The sequence below is a fragment of the Ornithodoros turicata genome, chromosome 6, assembly GCF_037126465.1.
Source record: "Ornithodoros turicata isolate Travis chromosome 6, ASM3712646v1, whole genome shotgun sequence".
NCBI lineage: Eukaryota > Metazoa > Arthropoda > Arachnida > Ixodida > Argasidae > Ornithodoros > Ornithodoros turicata.
This window is the reverse complement of record NC_088206.1, coordinates 71,294,726-71,314,502: the sequence shown is the minus strand read 5'-3', so window position 1 is coordinate 71,314,502 and position 19,777 is coordinate 71,294,726. Positions and strand designations below refer to the sequence as shown.

Sequence of the window (19,777 nt, the reverse complement as noted above, 5' to 3'; positions counted from 1 at the left end):
TGTTTATACGCATATACACGCACACATATATGACCATGCATGTGTATTAATTACATTTAAAAAAGAAACTAAGTCGAAGATCCATGGTTGCCCACCTAATCAGCACCGTCACGCGCATAACTACAAAATATTTAGGAAGGGAGTTGCCTCAGGACAGAAGCCGCCGATATTTCGAACAGAGACTGTTCTTCTTCTGGGTAACTTCCCAACTTCCTAGCCCAGAAGAAGAACAGTCTCTGTTCGAAATATCGGCGGCTTCTGTCCTGAGGCAACTCCCTTCCTACATTCTACCGGTTCGCTGGATTTCTACCCATCTACAAAATATTTAGTTTGCTCCCTTTCGAGCTAAAGCAGAATCGGGAAAGATGCAAAAAAATATGAAAACGCTGCAACAAAAATACACATAGAACAGAGCTCAACCTTTGCTTAAATAATGCAAAGAAAAAGCTGAATTAGGATATCGATAGTTATTTGGCCATCATAGCCAGATAACAGAAAATAAATAAATAATAACGGAGTCCGTTCTGCATTCTATTGCATTTATAAAAATATGTGACGACTTCAAACTGCGAAAGGCTATAGTTTGAAATAATGTCGACTATTATAGTGGGGCCAAAAATATACAAAAACAAAAATAATAGAGATAGCCACAAAAAGGATCATTGACGAAGGGATAAGCTATTTAAACTATTTAGCGCTGATTTACAGGCGGGGGGTCAAGTTCCGGAATTGAGCGGACACACGCGTACATATTTGGAGTAATTCGCTTCCTGTCTACTCCGTACATTTCGAATCTTCCATTTTCCAACTCCTCTAACAATATCATTTCAACCTAAAAACTTCTACATTTCTCCTCTCTTCCTCTCTGCCTCTCCCCCCCCCCCCCTTCCTCACATACTGCGAAGCTAATCCACCGACACAGTTGTCGCATTCAGATACGAAACCGAAACGATAAAAAAAGAAAGCAGAAGCCGCATCCCACTTCAACTTCCATCAGATAGCGCCATCGGCAAAAACGTGAAAGTGGAGAGGAACCGAGCGTCACCTAGCGACCAGCTCAGGCATTTCACTGATGGTAGTTTAATTCTTCGTCGAGTGAGGTGTCTCCTGCAAGAAGAAAGTGCATCCAAAGAAGACTTGTCGCGAGGTACGGCGTCCCTCTTAAGTGGCCTTCTAAGCCGATTGTTTTCTCTTTAGACTCCCAGTCTCCCAATCCATCAGGCATGCTCGGTTGCAGCTCTTTTGTCTGCTTCCTCCATCGTCGCCCTGCTTTCTGTACCAGACGCTGATTGTTGCCAGCATAGTCGCCATTAACGCTAAGCGGAGATTGATGAATTTCGTTGGGCAATAACGCGGTCAAGTTTCCTTTCCGCTGTATAACAGTGTAGGCAGCAAGGAAAGTTTCGTGTCGATGTCACTAAAGTTGGTAACTTTGTCGTCTGCTAACACTACTGCGTGGAACCTCTCGTTCAAGCCGAAATTTTGTTTTGATTCAGACTTCGGTATCACATAAAGTTGCGTTTCCTCTTTTGCAGCAGTTCAGTTTAGGGGCGTGAAGCGTTTCACGCCACCCGATGTGGTAATTGATTAATTGATAATGCATTAAAGGGTAACTTATGCGTACTTTCATCATACGCGCATGCTAAAGTTTTTGCGGCAAGAGAGTTGGTAAAGCGACTTAGCTGGAGTGGTTTACAGTTTCTGAACATGCTACAGTGATGCCATTTGGCAATGCTCATGTCTGAACACTTCATCTGATTAAACGTACTCGAATTGGTGCTTAATATTACAGCTTGTATACCCTTTGAAACAACACGTCAGCAAACCCATATAGATAAGGATACCTGTATAACGCTAGCTGCCGAAAACGATACTTACGCCAACCAATAACATGTTATAACGTTATGTTGCCAGACCACCTCTAATATTCCGTCACCCCTTCACCTGATGCATTAACAATACTCATCAAAGGTCAGTTCGTAATCTGATATATGCGCGTCCGTAAGTGCAGAAAACATTATGGAAAGGAAAGGGAGTATATGAAAAGGGATGCATTTTCGCTTCTTCGGAGCGTAACTGTCACGTTTCATGAAAAGGCCAATCAGAGGGCTTTGCGCACGGAACTTAGGGGATCAGATTGACCCCTACGGCCACATCTTCAAATGACTATGCAGAGAAGTGCAAAACCGAAACTGGAGAACTGGTGGTGACGTCATATGGCTGGCACCCAATGTCACCGTCACTTTTGCGCAGCAGAGGAACAGGGCGCCCGCTATCATGCCTTCCTCCACGATTCAAGCAAACGCACACTCAACGATATTAGGAAACTTTTTTTGCTTTGCACGCGTCACGCTTTCGTTGATAAAACATCAACTCTGTGTCCACTCAGCAAGAACAATCCTTCTGCTTAACCAATCGCAAACCAGGCAGCTTTACTTGCGGACAAACGTCCATATGTCTTCCTTCTCCCTTTCCACTCGGACGCCCCTACATTGGCTATGCCCTTACAACTCCCTAAGTCAGATCTGCTGACTATCTCCCTATCTCCTTCCCTCTCTTCCCTATCTCCGCCTTGCCTGTCCCCATCCCCCTATAGAAGTGATGGTCGTCTGTCTTCAGTCGTTAGTCCTTCCATCCCTTATTCGGGCAGAGGACATCCATCAATGGTTGTCAACCAACTTCCTACTTGGAACAATGGCGGCCAGTCCCAAGGTTTGCAACATTAGGAACAAAAAAGAGGCCGAGTTTGGGTTCTGTTTCACTTAGTGATATTGAACCAAGGGAGTCCGTGCTGAAAAATGATACCAAAGTATGGTGTGGAGATGAGATGCTTTTGGCAGACGCAAGGCTCTCGTTGTTTATCGTACTAAAGCTGAGGTTATCATTAAGATTGGGTCCGCTTTTCCTTGCTTTGACTCTGGATCGCGCAACGCAAGTACCATTTTCATTATCGTTAATGGTACCCTCCAGCGCAGGCACAGAAATGAACGTGAGACATATTTCGATGGTTCTATGTTACGCTATGCTACTTATGAGTGTGCCATATTCATGTCGGAACGCTGATTTCAATCTCAAACTGCTACTTGATAACAAGTTTCACATTCATGTAAGTTACATTTCTCAGCATGTAAACATGCAGTCCCTTCATTGTGCGGGAATTAAGAGAAAATCCGCATTAATGCTTACATGTTGTGTCGGTCCAGCTGCCTTGTCAAGCTTCTGCCTTTAGCAGCTGGTCCACATTTCTGTAAGACCATAATAGTAAAAAAAAATAATCGAATAATAATAATAAAATGGAATAGTAATAAAAAAAAACTACCACGAAGATCTCGTGAGAAAGTCGCCGAAGAAAAGCGGCCGATGATTGTCTGTAAAATCTGCAGGAAAACACAGGGAAGTCCCCAGACAGCACAGCTAATGGTAGAATTCAACCTCAGTACCTCCAAATCGGCCACGTCGTACTTCTTATTCCTTTTTTTTTTTTTTTTTTTGTGTGTGTCTTTCATATATGACTTGCAACAATGGCGCAAACATCCTGACGCGTCCTCTGTTCACGACCAAACACTTATAACACCGACTGGCGGACAACAATGAATCAAATATTCGCGATCATACTTTATTGTTCATTATGCGATGTTCCTAGATGCACCGAATCCTTTCTACATCTTCGCGGAAGCGGAAACAACTGCGCGACTACACGCAACGCACGCAATGCGCATTCCATTGGCAAAGCTGGGTCAAAGTTTTGCCCCGAGAAGGGGCAAAAACTGTTCAATTTGCAGAGCGGGGCATGCGTTAAATGTTCCATTGGTGGAGCAGGGGAAAAAAAATTTGCTCCAAGGAGCAACAGTTTTTGATCCAGCGTTTACAACAGCGGATCACCACAGAGAGAAGAGGAGGCATGCACACGATAAGTGAGGTCGTGGTGTTCGAGCTTTCTCTCTCTCTCTCTCTCTTCGTTTTTTTTAATTCTTACTCGTGCGTCGCGCAGGTAGTCGTGCGTTCCCGCGTGGCCAAAGCTTTAAATCCGACCCCAACAACTCCGAATATCCTCTGGATAATAATGTCCTAACGGATTGGTACGTCCGGTGGATGTCCCTCTGATATCCATATGACGTACGAATTCGTTAGGACATTATTCGTACATCCAGAGGATATCCGGTGTTGTTGGGGGAGAGAAAGCACGCGCTCTATGCACAGAACGCGCATCGTACCTCGAATTCTAGCGTTCCATTGGCAAAGCAAACCCGTGCGATACCGCCTTGGAGCATGTACGAAATCCCACCCAGCACGGGGCAAAAATTACTCTCCCAATGAAATTCGCCGAAACATAAACACCTGCAGAAACCTGGCCGAATGTGAATTAACAAAAACTTTCTTTTTGGACGCTCGTTCGAAGACCTCCCTCAGAAGAACCACATCATCTTGACGTTGAGATGGAACTGTGCAAACGATTTCCGAGCGGTTCTACCGAAGGCGGTTCGTACACCATCATTGAATTGAATTGAATTGAAACTTTATTTCACATTGTAGCAAGTACAATGTGGGAGGCCCCGTGCAAAAAAACTGCAAGAAGCAGCTCATCATGGTGCAAAAGTACTCACTCGCCTTTACGCCATGACGCAGAGAGAATCCAGTCTGCCATACCACAGCGAACAACGAGGCAATAAAAGGTTAGGGAAAAAAAATTGCCTTTGAGAGCCACACAATAGCTTCAAAACTAACCTCATACAAGAAGAGGACGTATTTTACGACTAGCGGCGCAAAATAGGACACAGACGTTCTTCCGGGCGCGTAATAAAAGTTTTACTGCACAATCCAATAGTTGTTCGTAGTCGCAGCAGAGACGGTTTGGGTCGGAAAGATGTTTGGAGCTACAAGAACTTCTATGGGTATGTATAGTTTCTTTTTTTTTAGTCCGTTACAGAATTTTTACTAAAAAGCCACGAGCCCACATTCATAAAAAGCCAATCCGTGCGTCCCTGTAGCCGTGCTGTGTGCCCGTGCATCGTAATACGGAGTTCGTATACCTTTGGGTTAGACTAATATTAAGACGTGTGAACAGATGAATGCGATGCATCCCCTGTTGCCGCGGCCCCGCGAAGAAAAAAAAAAGCTTTCGTCATGGTGAGACTATAGCCATCATGGCGTGTGTGCTAGCAGGAATCAGTTGCCCAGGCAGCACAATGTACTGAAAGTCGAGTGCAATAGGGGTGGACGGGTAGGTGGAAGGCCTTGAACAGGCTTGCGAAACTGAAGAACATTGATAAGACACATACCGTCCACCCCTATTGCACTCGACTTTCAGTACGTTGTGCTGCTTGGGTGTGCACCAACGATGACATGTTTTTTGCAGCGGACCCATTATGGGCACTCAGTGAAGAAATGCGAACGGTTAATCACAAAACCTGTGATAAGTTTATGTATTTCGAACTGATATGTGTCATTAAACCTGAGGTGATTTGTTTTTCTTACATCCCGTCTGGTATCGTTGACCTGGATGATTAATATGGTACCGTTAGGGAAAGGGAATACAAAGTCTACAAAGTGCGCGAATGTAAACGCACCATGGCTAATTATGCACTGCTTATTATTCGTACTGCTGATGTCATCTCTGACGTCATTTATTTACAAGCGTACAGGCGCCTAGTAGGCGCATGCGCGTACTTTGAAAAATAAATCTCTTAAAAATCAAACTACCAAAATAATCTTTGAAGAATGAATCGTGTGAATACCAACGTGGTCAAAGAAAACTCGCGAAATCAACGCGTCGATATATATATATATATATATATATATATATATATTCCCAAGATCCATCCTCACTAATAGACTGTTTCAAAAAAATGCGCGCGTCACTAAGCGCGAGGCGCAAAGCAGCATGGGAACTTTGAGGGACACTGCTCTGTTGTCTGCTCCGGGCTGCTGCTGCGCACACCGGGAATATTATTCTTCTACTTCCACCTCTGACCGTCTCGTAACGTACGGCACGTGCAACATGTCGCCACACTGCGCAGGCAAACCTTACGTGCAACATCACAGTACCATTATTATTATGCAGGGCGCTCAAACTTCCCATGATCCCTTGCGTGCCACAGGTGGCGCTTTATTTTTGAAGAGTGATGTGGGCAACCTTACGCTTGTCCCACGACCTACTCTATACTAGAGACCTGGACAGCTGGCGCTCCCCTATGGGAGAGACCGGTCATGGGTTAGTTACGTTAGTGACCGCTGCAGGCGCCACATAGCATTATTGGGGAGAGGGAATCACCCTTGCCACCGTCTTTAGTCTGCTAGGGATACACAGGCTGTTGCTAAGCCCGTTGCTAAGCACGCGCTATTCTCTCTCTTATGGTGCTTCGTCGTTGTCAAGACAGCCTACCACACATCGCCGCGGTTTCGACAAGTCACGTGGTAACAAATAGTGCGAGCTAGCGCCAAATCCCATAGCCAAGCGGCGATTGCCAGAACTACTACCCCGGTGCTGGGAGCATTGCGGACGTCCAGGTCTCTATAGTAGGTCGTGGCTTGTCCCATCCTACAGTCCTATCTATCTAACCCATCTATCTAGTCTATCGATCTAGTCTATCCGTCTAACCCACGTGTATAGTCGTCCATGCATCTACCACTTCCACGTGCCATGACTAGGTAGGCAGCATATCCCTGAGTGTAGGGGGGAACAAAAACCCTGTCCCTTTATGCCTATTCTTGTATTCATACGCGTCGTCGTCTCTCTCAAACAACTTCCTCAACTATTATTTGCAGGAGCATAGTTCAATTATGGAACAGATGTGAGATAGAGAACGTCAATATCGTGGACTTCGTTGAACAGATCCTGTTGCCCACCGACAAACGTACGGCAAGACTTTCCCGCTAGGCCTAACAACGACTTGTGACAGTGTGGACTTTACTAGCATGAATTTCAGCAGATTGATTTTGACGGGTGGAATTTTAAGCGTGGTTTCTTTAGTGTCTTTCAGCATACGTCCCCCGCAATGATTGGACAATGAGGGTGCTCCGCGTTGTCGGCCTTCTCGAGAGGGAGGGAAAGCGTCACGTGCAGGATCACGTGATCGGACAGTACTGTATAACTGTCGCTCCTCTGATATTGGTGTTAACTTCGTCTTTGTATTCTTTACTTCGTTGAAAAGCCTCGAACCCCGACATTAAACGAGACAACACGAGAGTTATGATCGTATCAGATTTATCATTAAATATGTACTACGCATTGTTATAAGGTATACTCGTAGCTGCCTATCGTGTTACGCAGGGACGAATTCCGAAGTGATGCCTCCCTGAACAATTGAAATGAAGCGCGAAGTCCGGGTTACTCATCACTGGAACGGCGCACCTTTCATTGAACACGTCCATGTAACGGTGAGTATCCCTGGACACGCATGATAGCATGCAGAACCTGATGAAGTAATAACGTTGAACGGTCCACCAGTACTTCTCGAAGACCTTGGAACCTTGGGTCAGCAGCAGTTTCCTGATAATGTGGTATGAAGCCCTGGCTCCGTACGTCCAGAGCACCAGGTCACTCTGCAAGCGCTCCGCGGCGGCCGTCCTCTTATCGGTGCTGTTTCTAGTCGTGTCCCTCAGTTCCAGTGCCCTGTGCACTTTGTCGAGGCACTTAACAGTCTCTGTCAGCTTAGCCTTAGATGCTGGTGATCCTGGTACGGAGTATATCATTATCCGTATCAGCTCTTTCGCGATCAGACTTCCAAGAGTTGCATAGTTGACGTAGAACGGGATGCTACCGTCGCCGCTGAGGAAAGCCACCGGCGGTCCTTGGTAAGCTGTCGGTACGGTCAAGACGTTGCCGAGAGAACTGTAGGTCAGATTGTTCCCCACCTGATTCGTCAACACAGCTGTTGCGTTCGCTCTGTACTGCATTTCTCGTAGCATCTGCGTCTCCTTCCGGCTGGCCTCGATTAAGAGTGTAAGGAAATCTCCCTTTAGGTCCCAAGCGCGGTAGTCGACGGCAAATAAACGGGCGATGTCCTCTGCTTCGTACGTAATGATCGACACGTCTTTGAGATCGTCCTTGTGAGAGATGACCACTGACAACATCGCGTCGTCGAGATCAGAAATGCCCATCTTGACGGACGAGGCGATCTTGGACGCTTTTTCGGCACTTCCCCTGTAACCGGGCATGTCTGCCAGGAGGTAGGGCAGTGTATGCCTCAGCGTAACTGCTGTGGAACGGATGCATATCATCTGGTGGCGGAGACTGGCTGTCTTGGCGAGCCCGTACTTCATGATGCTGGCCAGGAGGTTAGTAGCGTAGTAGTACTTTTTCACCGGCAACGAGTCGCTCCGGAGGACGCTGTGAGACTGGCTGATGATATTGAAGCCACGAACGAGAACGCGGCTGTTCAGTTCCATCTTCAGGTCAATGGGAACGTAGCTGTTTAGAATGGCTAACATTTGCTCTGGCTTAGTCTTCTCCAGGATACTCCCAAGATCGCGAACTGTCAGGTCCTCCGTAGTTGCTGGTAGCATAAAGAGTTTACCAATTATGCCGTCCACCTGCAGCATTCTATCCACCAGCGATTCGTTCATTCTGCCAGCATGCTTCAGGATTCTTTCCACAAAGCTTTTCGTTTCCTCCGCCTCACTGTAATCAGACTTGAAGCTGGACGGGTCTTGTCGGTAGTCAGCGTGCAGCTTTCCGCCGATTGTGCATCCCAGATCCAGGCGCAAGACACTGATTAGGCCCACCCTGGAGACCTGTATGGTGAAGGTAGTGAAGATACCGGCTTGCAGTGCTAGCTTAAGTACGATTCTCAGTACATCCGACGACCCTCGTGCATCCAGCAAGCTGCTGATGTTAAGGGCACGGATGACCTGTTGTAGGGAATTCTCAAACCCTATACTGTCGGCACGCATGTACTGTTCGCAGGCATTGTAGATCTTGACTAAGACGTGCATGCCGTACCGGTCTGGCGAGGGAGATGGGTTGGAAGTGAGGGCCGTGACCACGGTGCTGGTGTAGGCGTCAACGGCATCGAGCAGAAAGCCGCTACGTGGTCTGTTCTCCCAGTTGCTGCAGAGAAAGCCGTAGAGATCATCGCAGGGGTCAACGCCGTAGTTGAGGAGCTGGTCGATGTGTTTTTGGAGCTGTCTGCATCGGGAGGACGTACATTCCACGTTAAGTTTGCTGGTGTATAAGAACCCCCTGAGGATATAGTAGAAACCAGTCATAGAGGCGATGACGAGGAGAAGGGCAGCTGCGGAAATGGCTTTCTTGCGGGTCGACTCGTGGTGTTCTTCCTCATCGGCTGTTGAAGCAAAAGAACCAAGCTTACATCATTGGTTCCTAAAGCTCACAGTATCTGAACTTGGTCTTGGCAATCGAAAACATGACTTTTATGTCGGCTGGAACTTTAAAGTAGCACAGAAGGCATTTTTAACACCCAGTTTTCTTGCTATAAAACTGTTAAGTAGGCCAGTAAGATGCACCATGCGAAGTAATTTACACCACAGAGTCATAATCACCGCAGAAATTGAATTTAAAATACGCCGCAAAAAGTGACCGTGCGCAACGGTGGTTAAGAGCAGTACCAGCTTGTGATCTGCCTGGAACCTCGCGCTGACGCTATAAGGAGAACGCTCGCTGATTGGCCTGGAGAAATGTTGTCTGCTACTCTGCTGTCGTCTGTTACTCGGCTGTTCGGGGTTCTGATAAAGCTTTTCTCCTTGCTCGCTAATGCTTCGGCCGCTCCTTCTATCCCCAATTCTCCGGGAGAACTGGCAAAACAGGTTTACGGCGGCAAACGGACAAGGCGCTGACCCCCACCCCCCCCGTGACCTGACCCCCACTGACCGGCGAACCAGAACGAGTTCTCCTTATACCATCATCGGTGACGCGGCATCATACCTCCTCATCCTCGTTATAGCTGGAGTGGTGAGTTTTTTCTGGGAAACAAATTGCACGCATCAAAACCTTTCGCGCTATTCGGTATAATGACACACACTTTCGTCAGATGTCTTAATCTGAATTTTTTTTTTGATGGCCCTCCTTTACTGGGTATTGGGATGGTACTCCTTTAAGGGGTTTTAGCAGCCCATCGGGACGAAAGCACAAGGTTGCCAGACACATGCAGAAACAATATTGAGCGAGACGCGAGGATTGCAATGGCATAACTCATGTAGGATTCCGAAGGCACAAGATATAGTCTCCTAGTCGAGTGGATTAGTGGCATAGGCAGTGATATAGTCTCCAGCGGGGCTCCGACCACTGCGATGAGCTTTGTCCAATGCAACGCTCCGTGGTCAGAGTCTTCACGCTTTGATACTGCGAAGTACTGCAGCGGAAAGTACCCGCTCTTGCTTTACCAACGCCTCCTCATTGCTTTTGGACTAAAAACGAGGCAATGAGCGGTATCGGCGATAAATAGCCCTTATCTTTTTCACTACATATCGAATATGTGTGTGTGTGTATCCCGAGTGTATCCTTTTAGATATTGCGACAGTTTTAGCATGCCGCAGCCGGAATATTGGTAGCTTATACAGGGATAGCTACTTCGCGTTGTGGCTGACCATACAGGTGGCTGCCTCCTCTGGAGACCCCTGCAGAACGGGTGCTTCTATAATTTTGTGGCAAGTTGAGTATAAGAGTGCAAGTTGCCAGCATGTGAAATAATGGAGTAATAATGACATAAAAAGCACGTTGAAACTGAATTTTTCTAAACTGACCTAGATGTTTTATGTTACTCGCGGTTCTCAAGAGCACAAGCTGTCGTCACTGAAGACAACCTATTGCATAGCACCACTTCGCTTTGCACATAACCAAATTCTCCACACCGAAGCAGATTGTCGCAAGAAGAGCATATGTGCACACGCATCAAAGTTCTCATTTTGTTTGTGCGGGCAAATGCAAAATCTAGCTCGGCATCTAGTCAGTGAGTGGCGACACTATATAGGGTCGACTCCGCTGGCAGAGGGCTCGGGTACTTTTGTCTGCCGATGGTCGCTCGGTAGGAGTGGCATGCTGGCATTCCTTTCGCACTCGCGCATTGTAGTGATGACGTCAATAACGACTAAACCTTTACGAATTCATACCTCACTCTAACAAAACTACATAACACGTACCGGTTGCCTTGCTCCCCAGTGCAGCCTTGACACTTGACTTCCTCCGATTCGACATAACTTTTTTGGCTACTGCAATGGAGGGTCTCCTGAACTTGCTCGGCTGGCCCGCCATGTTCTGCTTTTCTTCTGGCTGCTGTTTTTCTTCGGGCTGCTCCTCTACCCGGTGTGCCTCGACGAATTCTTGAGGGACCTGGAGGGACGCCCTTGTCATCCTGCGGACTTCTTTCGCGAGGAAATGGTATCGTTCAGAATGTCTCTCAGTGGCGAGCTCAACTTCCGTCGTGGACGCCACCGTTCCGGGGGATTCTGGGGCCTGTGCGGACGTCGCAATAGGCCCTATAGACGAGATGCTCAAGCTGAAGCGTACCGATAAGTTATTTCCGCTTGTGGACACATTAGTACAGATCCCGACAAACGTTTACGGAACACCAGAGCGACGTATTTCTTGATCGGAGCGACGCCCTAGCAGCGAACGGGAGTGGATACACTTACTGAGAGGTGCATAGAGTATACCCTGTCACCTGTTTCCATAGGTGGGGAGTAACGCGTTACAAAGTAGTGCGTTACCGGTAACGCGTTACATTCGAGTAGTGAAATATGGTAACGCATTACATTTGGGAGAAAAGTAATGAGTAACGTAACGTCATTACATTTTCACTAACTAACGCGTAACGGCGTTATGCGTTACTGCGTGTTTGGGAACATTGCTTCATCGTCTAAACTTGAAAGCTTGAGCGAGGACCTTGCTTGTAGACTCCGGGAAGACTCCACTATGCTGTTCATAATTGTCACAAAAAAGGCGTACGCCTACCGTTTTCAACAAATCAGGGCAGATAACGATATCATTCGAGATTATGGTTGGCTAGGAGCGTGCTATGCGGTGAAGTTCATTTTTAAGAGTGTTGTGTGACTCAACCGAAAATGGTACATATTATAAGGACAATTAGCGAAGTAATGCAAAAGTAACGGCATTACTTATCAGAAGTAACGGCGTTAGTAACGCGTTACCTACTATCGCAACAGTAACGAATAACGTAACGCGTTACTTTTTGAAAAAGTAGTGAGTAACGGTAGTGCACTACAAAATAAAAGTAACTTCCCCACCTACGCCTGTTTCTAAGTCAATCTGCTCCTGTTTGCAGCTACGGTATCGCTCAGATGACTATATACACCACTCCGGTGTTTCGTAAACTTTTGTCGGGACCTGTACGACAATAGTGATACGGATAACTTCGCGTGTACCCGACATTCGTAGCGGGAGCCAATTAGTTCGCGTGGTTCGAACAACTTTCTTGACGACCATGAACTAGAATGAATGACGAGAATGAATATATATATATATATATATATATATATATATATATATATGCATCTAATGCGTATATGCAGTGAGATTCTCGAGGGTTCCCAGAATTCTAATAAAAAAGAAGTAAACAATGCCGTTATAGCTTGTATACTTTAAAATACTATAGACTGGTGAATGTAATAATAAAATTAAACGTGATGAACACGTACAACGCCTAGGGAACTATGAAGGCTGCACTATAGGTTCAGGTTCGCCAAATCCCTTTTCACTATAGTTAGCAATGACACTGATCCAGAGGGCGCTGGGGACGCGGCAGCTTTAGCCGGCTCCGATGAGGTTGGGAAAAGGGAAAGTGAGTTTAGATAAGGTTAGACCAGGTTGTGTCACTACGTTCACCAGGAGGGGCGGGGCCTACTTCACTGTTCACCCGACGCTTATCGGATTAGATATAACTTGCCTGCAAACGTTGCCACTCTTTTCTTGACATCCTTAGCGGAAGTCTTGGCTGCCTCCTCTTCTTTCACTTCTGTCGCTTCCCCTTTAACTCCAACCTCTGTGTTCTTCACGTCTTCGACCGAGCGCTTCTTCGCAACCTTGCCGTCGTTCGTTGCCGACGTGGACGGCTTTGCCTTTGTTCCTGGATGACGCTCCGAGGTCTTTGAGACTTTGCTGGATGGTTCAATAAGCCCTTCCCTGGACGCCTTGTGTTGAAGCTTCTCAGCCGGGTGCTTGGCCCCGTCAGTGTCTCCCGGCATCCTGGTTACTTTGGTCAGTGAGGGTATGGTTCCGTGAGGTCGGGCATCGGAGGCCCTGGAGATGAAGCTGCCTTTGGTGGATGGTTCGACAGACCTCTTCGGTAGACCGCCTGGTTGCCTCTTACTGTGGTGCTTCGAAGCCTTAGTACTCTTCTCATCCGCTCGTGGTGGATCTTTGGCCATCGCGCTTCCGATCGCTGTGCCGAAGTCAAATGGAATGGCGCTTTGGTAAAGGTTTCACGCGCCCTGTGCGAGGATTGGGCCCAGCACGAGACAGGTTGACGATGTTAATGGGGTTGATAGCAGATAAGCAAACGATCCGAAACGAGATCCATCTAGGGACAAAGACAACATATATAGAGCCAACAAGTGATTCACGAAAAGCCAAAGACGAGTGTCAGAGCCAGGGGTTGAACCTGGACCCTCTCCTTACTGCTCAGGGATGTCTTGTTCAATGGAGCCTTGTTGAACGCGTTCAGCTGACCGAACAGCCGACGACGAAACGCTTCCGACCGATTTGCCTCAGGGCCCCCCATTTGAGGAAAGCTCAACAAAACCCACACATCATAATAGGGCGGGAGTTGGTATAGGGAGGGACAATGACAAGGAGGTCAATACGAAGAAGGACACAAGACAAGTGCTGACTCTCAGCTGGTCAAGTTTAATGGGGGGGGGGGGGATATGTTTAAGTTTAATGAAAAAACAAGGATTCATAGAATAGTAGTCACGTGAGGTGCATCGTCAAGAAGTCACCTATCTGGAAGTAAACGTCGTAACGATCAGAACAATACGCGCGCGGGCGCACGAGATAAGGAGCAAGAAGCACACGCGGTGTACCCGTGAAAACAAAAAACCGACAAGACGTTGTCCAAGAGTGGGAATCCGTTTTCTAATTCACACATTACCCATCATGTCGATGTTGAACGCTTCGATGATCCCCCTGGACCGTTTAACCGTTGTGCGTTCGTCTTTTTTTTTTTTGTGTGTGTGTGTAAAAAACACAGATAAGCACAATCGGTACCGGGGTTAGACCTCTGGGAAGTGACACCTGTCTACACCAGTGACACCTAGACACCTGTTACGCTGTCTAAGTCTTCTTCCCTCGGTATTTCTCTGAAACTCAAGGGCAAATATCGACCAAGTATATACTCACGATCTTCCTCCACACCTCCTCCACACAGATCGATCTCCGCAACATTCCTCGAGAAGTCTGCCCGGGACGCGTACAGCATCACTGCTTCGCAGCCAAAGGCTTTCCTTCGCGACGTACACTGCGAAATAAAGTTAAAATTCGGGCGCGTTAGTGATCCATTCTAAAAACGATAAAAAAAAATCCGGTGCAAGGCAACAACGAAAGGGACAAGACACGAGACAAACACAGCACTGATTAACTGTTTGTGCTGTGTTTGTCTCGTTTTTCTTTTTTCGTTTTTTTGTCCCTCTCGTTGTGTTCGTGCACTGGGGTTTCTTTATCGTTTTTTTTTTTAGTATACTGCGAGACTAAGAAAAATCAAGCACAGGTCGGCAGCTGTCTCACTTACTAATTCTGCACGAAGCTTGGGACTTGAGCAACGCGTGCACTCGACAACAGCAGTGTAATGTTACGAGACATCCGATTTGAAGCACAGCAAAAACGAGGAAGCTTAATCTGCGCAGTACAATGCGAGCCCGTTCTGCACAAGTTTCCCCACCCCTTCCTTTCTTTTTTTTTTTTGTGCCGCGGGCTTAAACGTCGGTGTTCCTTTAATTTGAAAGGAAACTTTAGACTCATTTTCTTTCTTTCTATTTTTATTTTGTTCTTCAGCGGAGAGAAAGTTTCAAATTACTCCGCAGACGAAGCGTCTAGTAACCAGTTTCGTGTTAAAGCGAAAAAAAAAAAAGAAAAGAAAGTCGGAGCTAATTTCCGGTGAATTTTGCTGATGGTTTCGTATTTCGGCCCGGTGTAATATAACTCTGCTGAACTAGTACGTACTCTTCTTTTTCACACTTCCTGTTTCCGGAGGGAGAAAAGTAGGAACACACATTGCAGTCCTTCAAAAAAAGAAGAAAAAAAAAAAGATTTTGAGCCGCAGAGTTTAGGGCAGCAATGAAGTGGTTATGTTGAGAGCGCGGAGTTTCTGTCTTGAATACGGACATTCCATTCAGTCAGGCTTGAAAGGTATTTCGCAAAAAAATTCCTCGACGACATTAATTTTGATTGTGCACTGCGGGCGGAGTGTGTGTCGCATAACGAGTCATAAAAATTATATTTAAAAATCTACTTGTCCGAACATTACGGGATCAACGACGTTTTATCTCGGGGAAGATTTTGCCGCTCCTTCGGGCTGCTTTTATCAAAATTTAATTCGCGAAAAATTGAATTTTTCCCAATACACGATTTCGGAAAATTCCTAGTTCTCTTTGCGTGCGAATTGCATCCTGGGAGATTACTAGAAGTGAACTGTCCTTCACGTTTCGTTTTACTCCTCGTGGACAATCCTCCGGAAGAGGAGGAACCGAAACGGCCTGAAGACCTTCTCCTCTGTTTTTCAGCAAGTTCCCATAGTTCAAAGCTGCGCTAAGCACTCTGGGATTTTCTGAAGCCGTCTATTGAACTCCGAAATTTCTCAAGTCAACCTCACGTTGTTCTTTGTACTTTTTCTTTTTTGAGCCAAAGAAGAAGGGTATGCGGGAATTACCCCTATTCTTGTGTAAAATACATTCACTACCACAATGTAATCGCCGGACAAAAAAAAAAGCGAAAACAGTTTTTTTTTTTTTTTTTTCGAAGAGCGCAGATTTGCAGAAACCGCGCGCTCAGATCTTCGGAAAATTCAGAAAATTCGGTAATTCTCGTAGCTCAGTACCCTACAAAATGTACACCGTGTCCCCAGTGCCGTTTGGAAACATATATATAAGAACACATATTGCATGACTATCGTACACGCATGTTCGAAAACCTGCTCATCACGGCACTTCACTGCCACGCCCACACTCTCACGACCAATCACGCTAAGCTGCGCCACAAAGAACACATTCGCGTGCATGTTGAGGGTATCTTCGCTGCCTCATTTCCTCCTGTTTCTCTCGCGGACCCAAGACCAGCTGCCCGGCATTACGCCTCTCCGTAAACAAGTCTACTTTCTATACCGCGACGACGATATCTTCCCCCCCTCCGAGAAATGTTCCGTGCAGGACATTCTGTGCACTCCCGCTGGTCGAGATGCAGTGTTGCGAAGGGCACGCAAAGCGAAAGTGATCACGCGAGAAGTTGCCTTCCGAAGGTGCGAACCGACACAGCTGAGGCGGCGAGAGTTGTTTGACAAATCGCCGAACTTTAGATCGGTTGTTTCAGGCCTGTGCTCGAGGGCTGTGTGTGTGTGTGTCTCCACATATCTGTGTGGGTGGTCACGCCATTCAGATATTTTGTGGCCGTTCCGAGGGGAGTTGTTTTATGATGATAGGGATCTCTATTATTGAAGGGTACCCTCAGGTTTTTTTTTTTCTTTCTTTTGATGTATGATACAAATTTCGCCGTATGTGCTCTTGTTGTTGTTGCGAAGATAAGAGAGTGCGGACAAAATGGCTCTTTTCAAGAAGACGAGTAGTGAGCAATATAGAGAGTACTGCTCTTTTCTTTCTCTCCTCTTTTTCTCTTCTTTTTAGCTGTGAAGATAAATAACTACGTATTAACAACTCTACACGAGACTTTTTTTTTTAGAACACCGCCAAGCAACTGTGGGAACGAACGGTGTACGGAGTTTCTTCTTTTAATACCGCGTTACCGCCGCGAAGTAACTGTGGCTTTGAACGGCTTTACAGACGTGCACAGATGGAGAGAGGACAACAGGAAGGAGTGTGGGACGGAGGGGGGCTTGTACGCGTCGTGGGCCGACTTCAAGGGTAACTGTAGAGCGCCGTTCGTCTGGAAAGTCTGCCGGAAAAGGAGCAAGGGAAAACCTGAAACAGCACAGCCGATTGTGGGATTCGAACCCACTATATACCACCTCCCAAGTGGTATATAAACGCCCTCGGCTACCGCCAACCATCACTCTTAAAAATGCACTTCACCGCATAGCATTTTCCTCGCCAACCGTAATCTCGAATGATATCGTTATCGGCCCTCAGATTTGTTGAAAACGGGAGGGCGTACGCCTTTTTGTGACAATTATGAGCAGCGTAAGTGTCACAAAAAAAAAGGCGTACGCCTCCCGTTTCCAACAAATCAGGACAGGTAACGATATCATTCGAGATTGTGGTTTATCGAGGGGCGTGCTATGCGGTGAAGTTCATTTCTAATAGTGCAGAGGATGCTTTAACCCGCTCGTCCATGCCGCTCTCGGGATAGGACATTTGGAGGAGATGGCCAGCGTCCTGGGCCGACTTCATGCGCTTCTTATGCTGACGTCGGCGGGAAACGAAAACCGAATGTGCGAAAATGCCGTTGGTTTTGCTTGTTCTTCTGGAAAATTACGAATGCCCGCTGGATGAAATTTTGCCTACGATATTTACACGTAATTCACAATTGTAATGTCAAAGTAGCGGACGGCTCCAAAACGCCTGTTTAAGCACTAGGTGTGCTCTCGCACTTATTTATATATAGTATAGTTGCGAGCCCTCTCGGGTTGCAGCAGGAGCCAATAAAATACATGCAATACCAATACAAGTATATACATACACAATACACATTATTTTCGTCGATATAGGCTTCCGTCCCTTCAGACCGAACACATTCATGCGCACACTGAAAAGTGTTGTTTTTGTTTTGATCCTGTTTTTTCAGCAGGAGTGCTTGATTGACCCTTAAGAAATTTCACAAACATCGTCTTCAGCACCCTAACAACAAAACTTCACCGCAAAGCACGTTCTGCGCCAACCATTCCCACGAACGATAGGGTTATCGCTTCTGATTCGAAGAGCGATGGGGGCGTACGCCTTTTTGTGTCAATTTGCATACACGATAATTGACACAAAAAGGCGTACGCCTCCCTCTCTCCTCGAATCAGAAGCGATAAGCCTTTGGCGCAGAGCGTGCTAAGCGGTGAAGTTCAGTTTGTAGAGTGAGGGATACAAACAGTCGTTTAAAAGCACACAAACATAATGAAAAAAATCTGGCATTACCCCAGTAGCTTGCAGTCATATTTCAGTTGCTTTCGCCAAAAGTAACAAGTAATTACGGTTCAGGATAGTTGGTTCAAGAGAGTTAGTTCAGGAAAGTAACTCGTTAGTGTAAATAGTCGATTGATTGATTGATTTTTAAAAAACTCTGTAACTAGTTACAAAAAACGTTTCTATACAGTTACAGTTCCAATTTATTCAAAACTCAGTCAGCACCCAAGAGTGGTCTTTGGCGACAACAGGAGTGCCCCCCCCCCCCCCCCCCCCGCGCTCTCCATGCACACCCAGAAGGCCTCCGGGTCTTATCCAATATCCAGAGTCCGACAAGTTAGCACTGATTAGATCTGCCATTCCAGGGCAACATGTATTCATGTTCACATGCGGGGCCTGCATAAACTGCTCTTCCGTGAGTAGTTTATACTATACGTTGTGCGCTAACACAATTATGACGGCATGCCCGTTTCGCCCTGACGCAGATTCCGCGCAGGAAGCAATCCATAATGTGCGAACATTTTCCAATCGCTCTAAGCGGTTCCAGTTCCGTATATCGAAATGTCGGACACTGTTTGCGTAGTCTGTTCAATTTTATAAGGGCTGACAGTACACAAACAGGGTGCGTGTATATGGAATGTTACTTTCGGAGAATGCACTACATTGCAACTGTGTTAAGAAGGCGCTTCGAATGTGCCGAGTGGGAAATAGGAAGATAGCAGTTATGTAATAACGTTAAAAGGTTGCGTATCTACACCGGGGGGGGGGGGGGGGTTGAGATTAAACAGAAAGTGTTTTCCGCATCCGACGAACTGGCGAGGGGGAATGTCCTATTTTAATTGAATGCGTATTCCATAAGTCGTATAGTTTTCGTGGAGTTATTTTTTAAGCGTGTGTCAATTCATGGTTTGCATTGCTGAATGTAAATTCTGTAGCTCGTAAATTCAATACGCCTCGCAGTCTTTGTTGTTTATGACTTTTAAGTTCAAAGGTTTCTAAAGGAAACCGCTCTTGTCTTAGGCATAACCGAGTAGGAGTGTACGCACCGCGCTCCTGGAATGCAAACGACTTGTAAGTACATTCCCGTGCGTGCAATCTGTCCCTATTGAGTGAAGCCTATGTGGTCTGAGAATGTTGAACAACACAATTACTTAGTAAACAAGACCGAATATTTCCCTTTTACGTAACTAACTGTTTGTGTGGACACGTTTGAAGAAGTATTTTTCTCTTCTTTTCTTCATTTTTCATCCTCCATTTTCGTTTCATTTTACGCAGGCATTACTCTTTGCGGTCTTTGGGGGCTACATTCGAAAGAAGCTGCCAATTTCGATCTACGCGGATGATATCTGCATTTGGACCAGCGGCAAGGTCCGGCAGGTCCTGCCATCCAGCGACGCCTGCAACACGCTTTGAACACTATTGAGCACTATACCTCGCAACGGCCTGCATGGACATCTCGACTGAAAAGTCCGTTGTACTCCCGTTTACGAGAAGGAACATGCATCCTTTCCCTCTTTCAGTTTCTGGTGTA

General features: G+C 46.5%; 1 protein-coding gene across 1 annotated transcript in view; it reads right to left on the bottom strand.

The window, feature by feature from the left end:
- Positions 1-7,193: 7,193 nt before the first annotated feature.
- The window catches only part of LOC135397283 (uncharacterized), a 126,467-nt gene continuing 113,883 nt past the window's right edge, over positions 7,194-19,777 (bottom strand). The window contains exons 3-6 of the mRNA XM_064628738.1: positions 14,312-14,429; positions 12,861-13,493; positions 11,098-11,433; positions 7,194-9,284 (exon numbers count right to left, since the gene is read on the bottom strand). Coding sequence (XP_064484808.1) covers positions 7,255-9,284; positions 11,098-11,433; positions 12,861-13,341 — 2,847 coding nt within the window. The 5' untranslated portion in view covers positions 13,342-13,493; positions 14,312-14,429 and the 3' untranslated portion in view covers positions 7,194-7,254. The remainder of the gene's footprint in view (positions 9,285-11,097; positions 11,434-12,860; positions 13,494-14,311; positions 14,430-19,777) is intronic.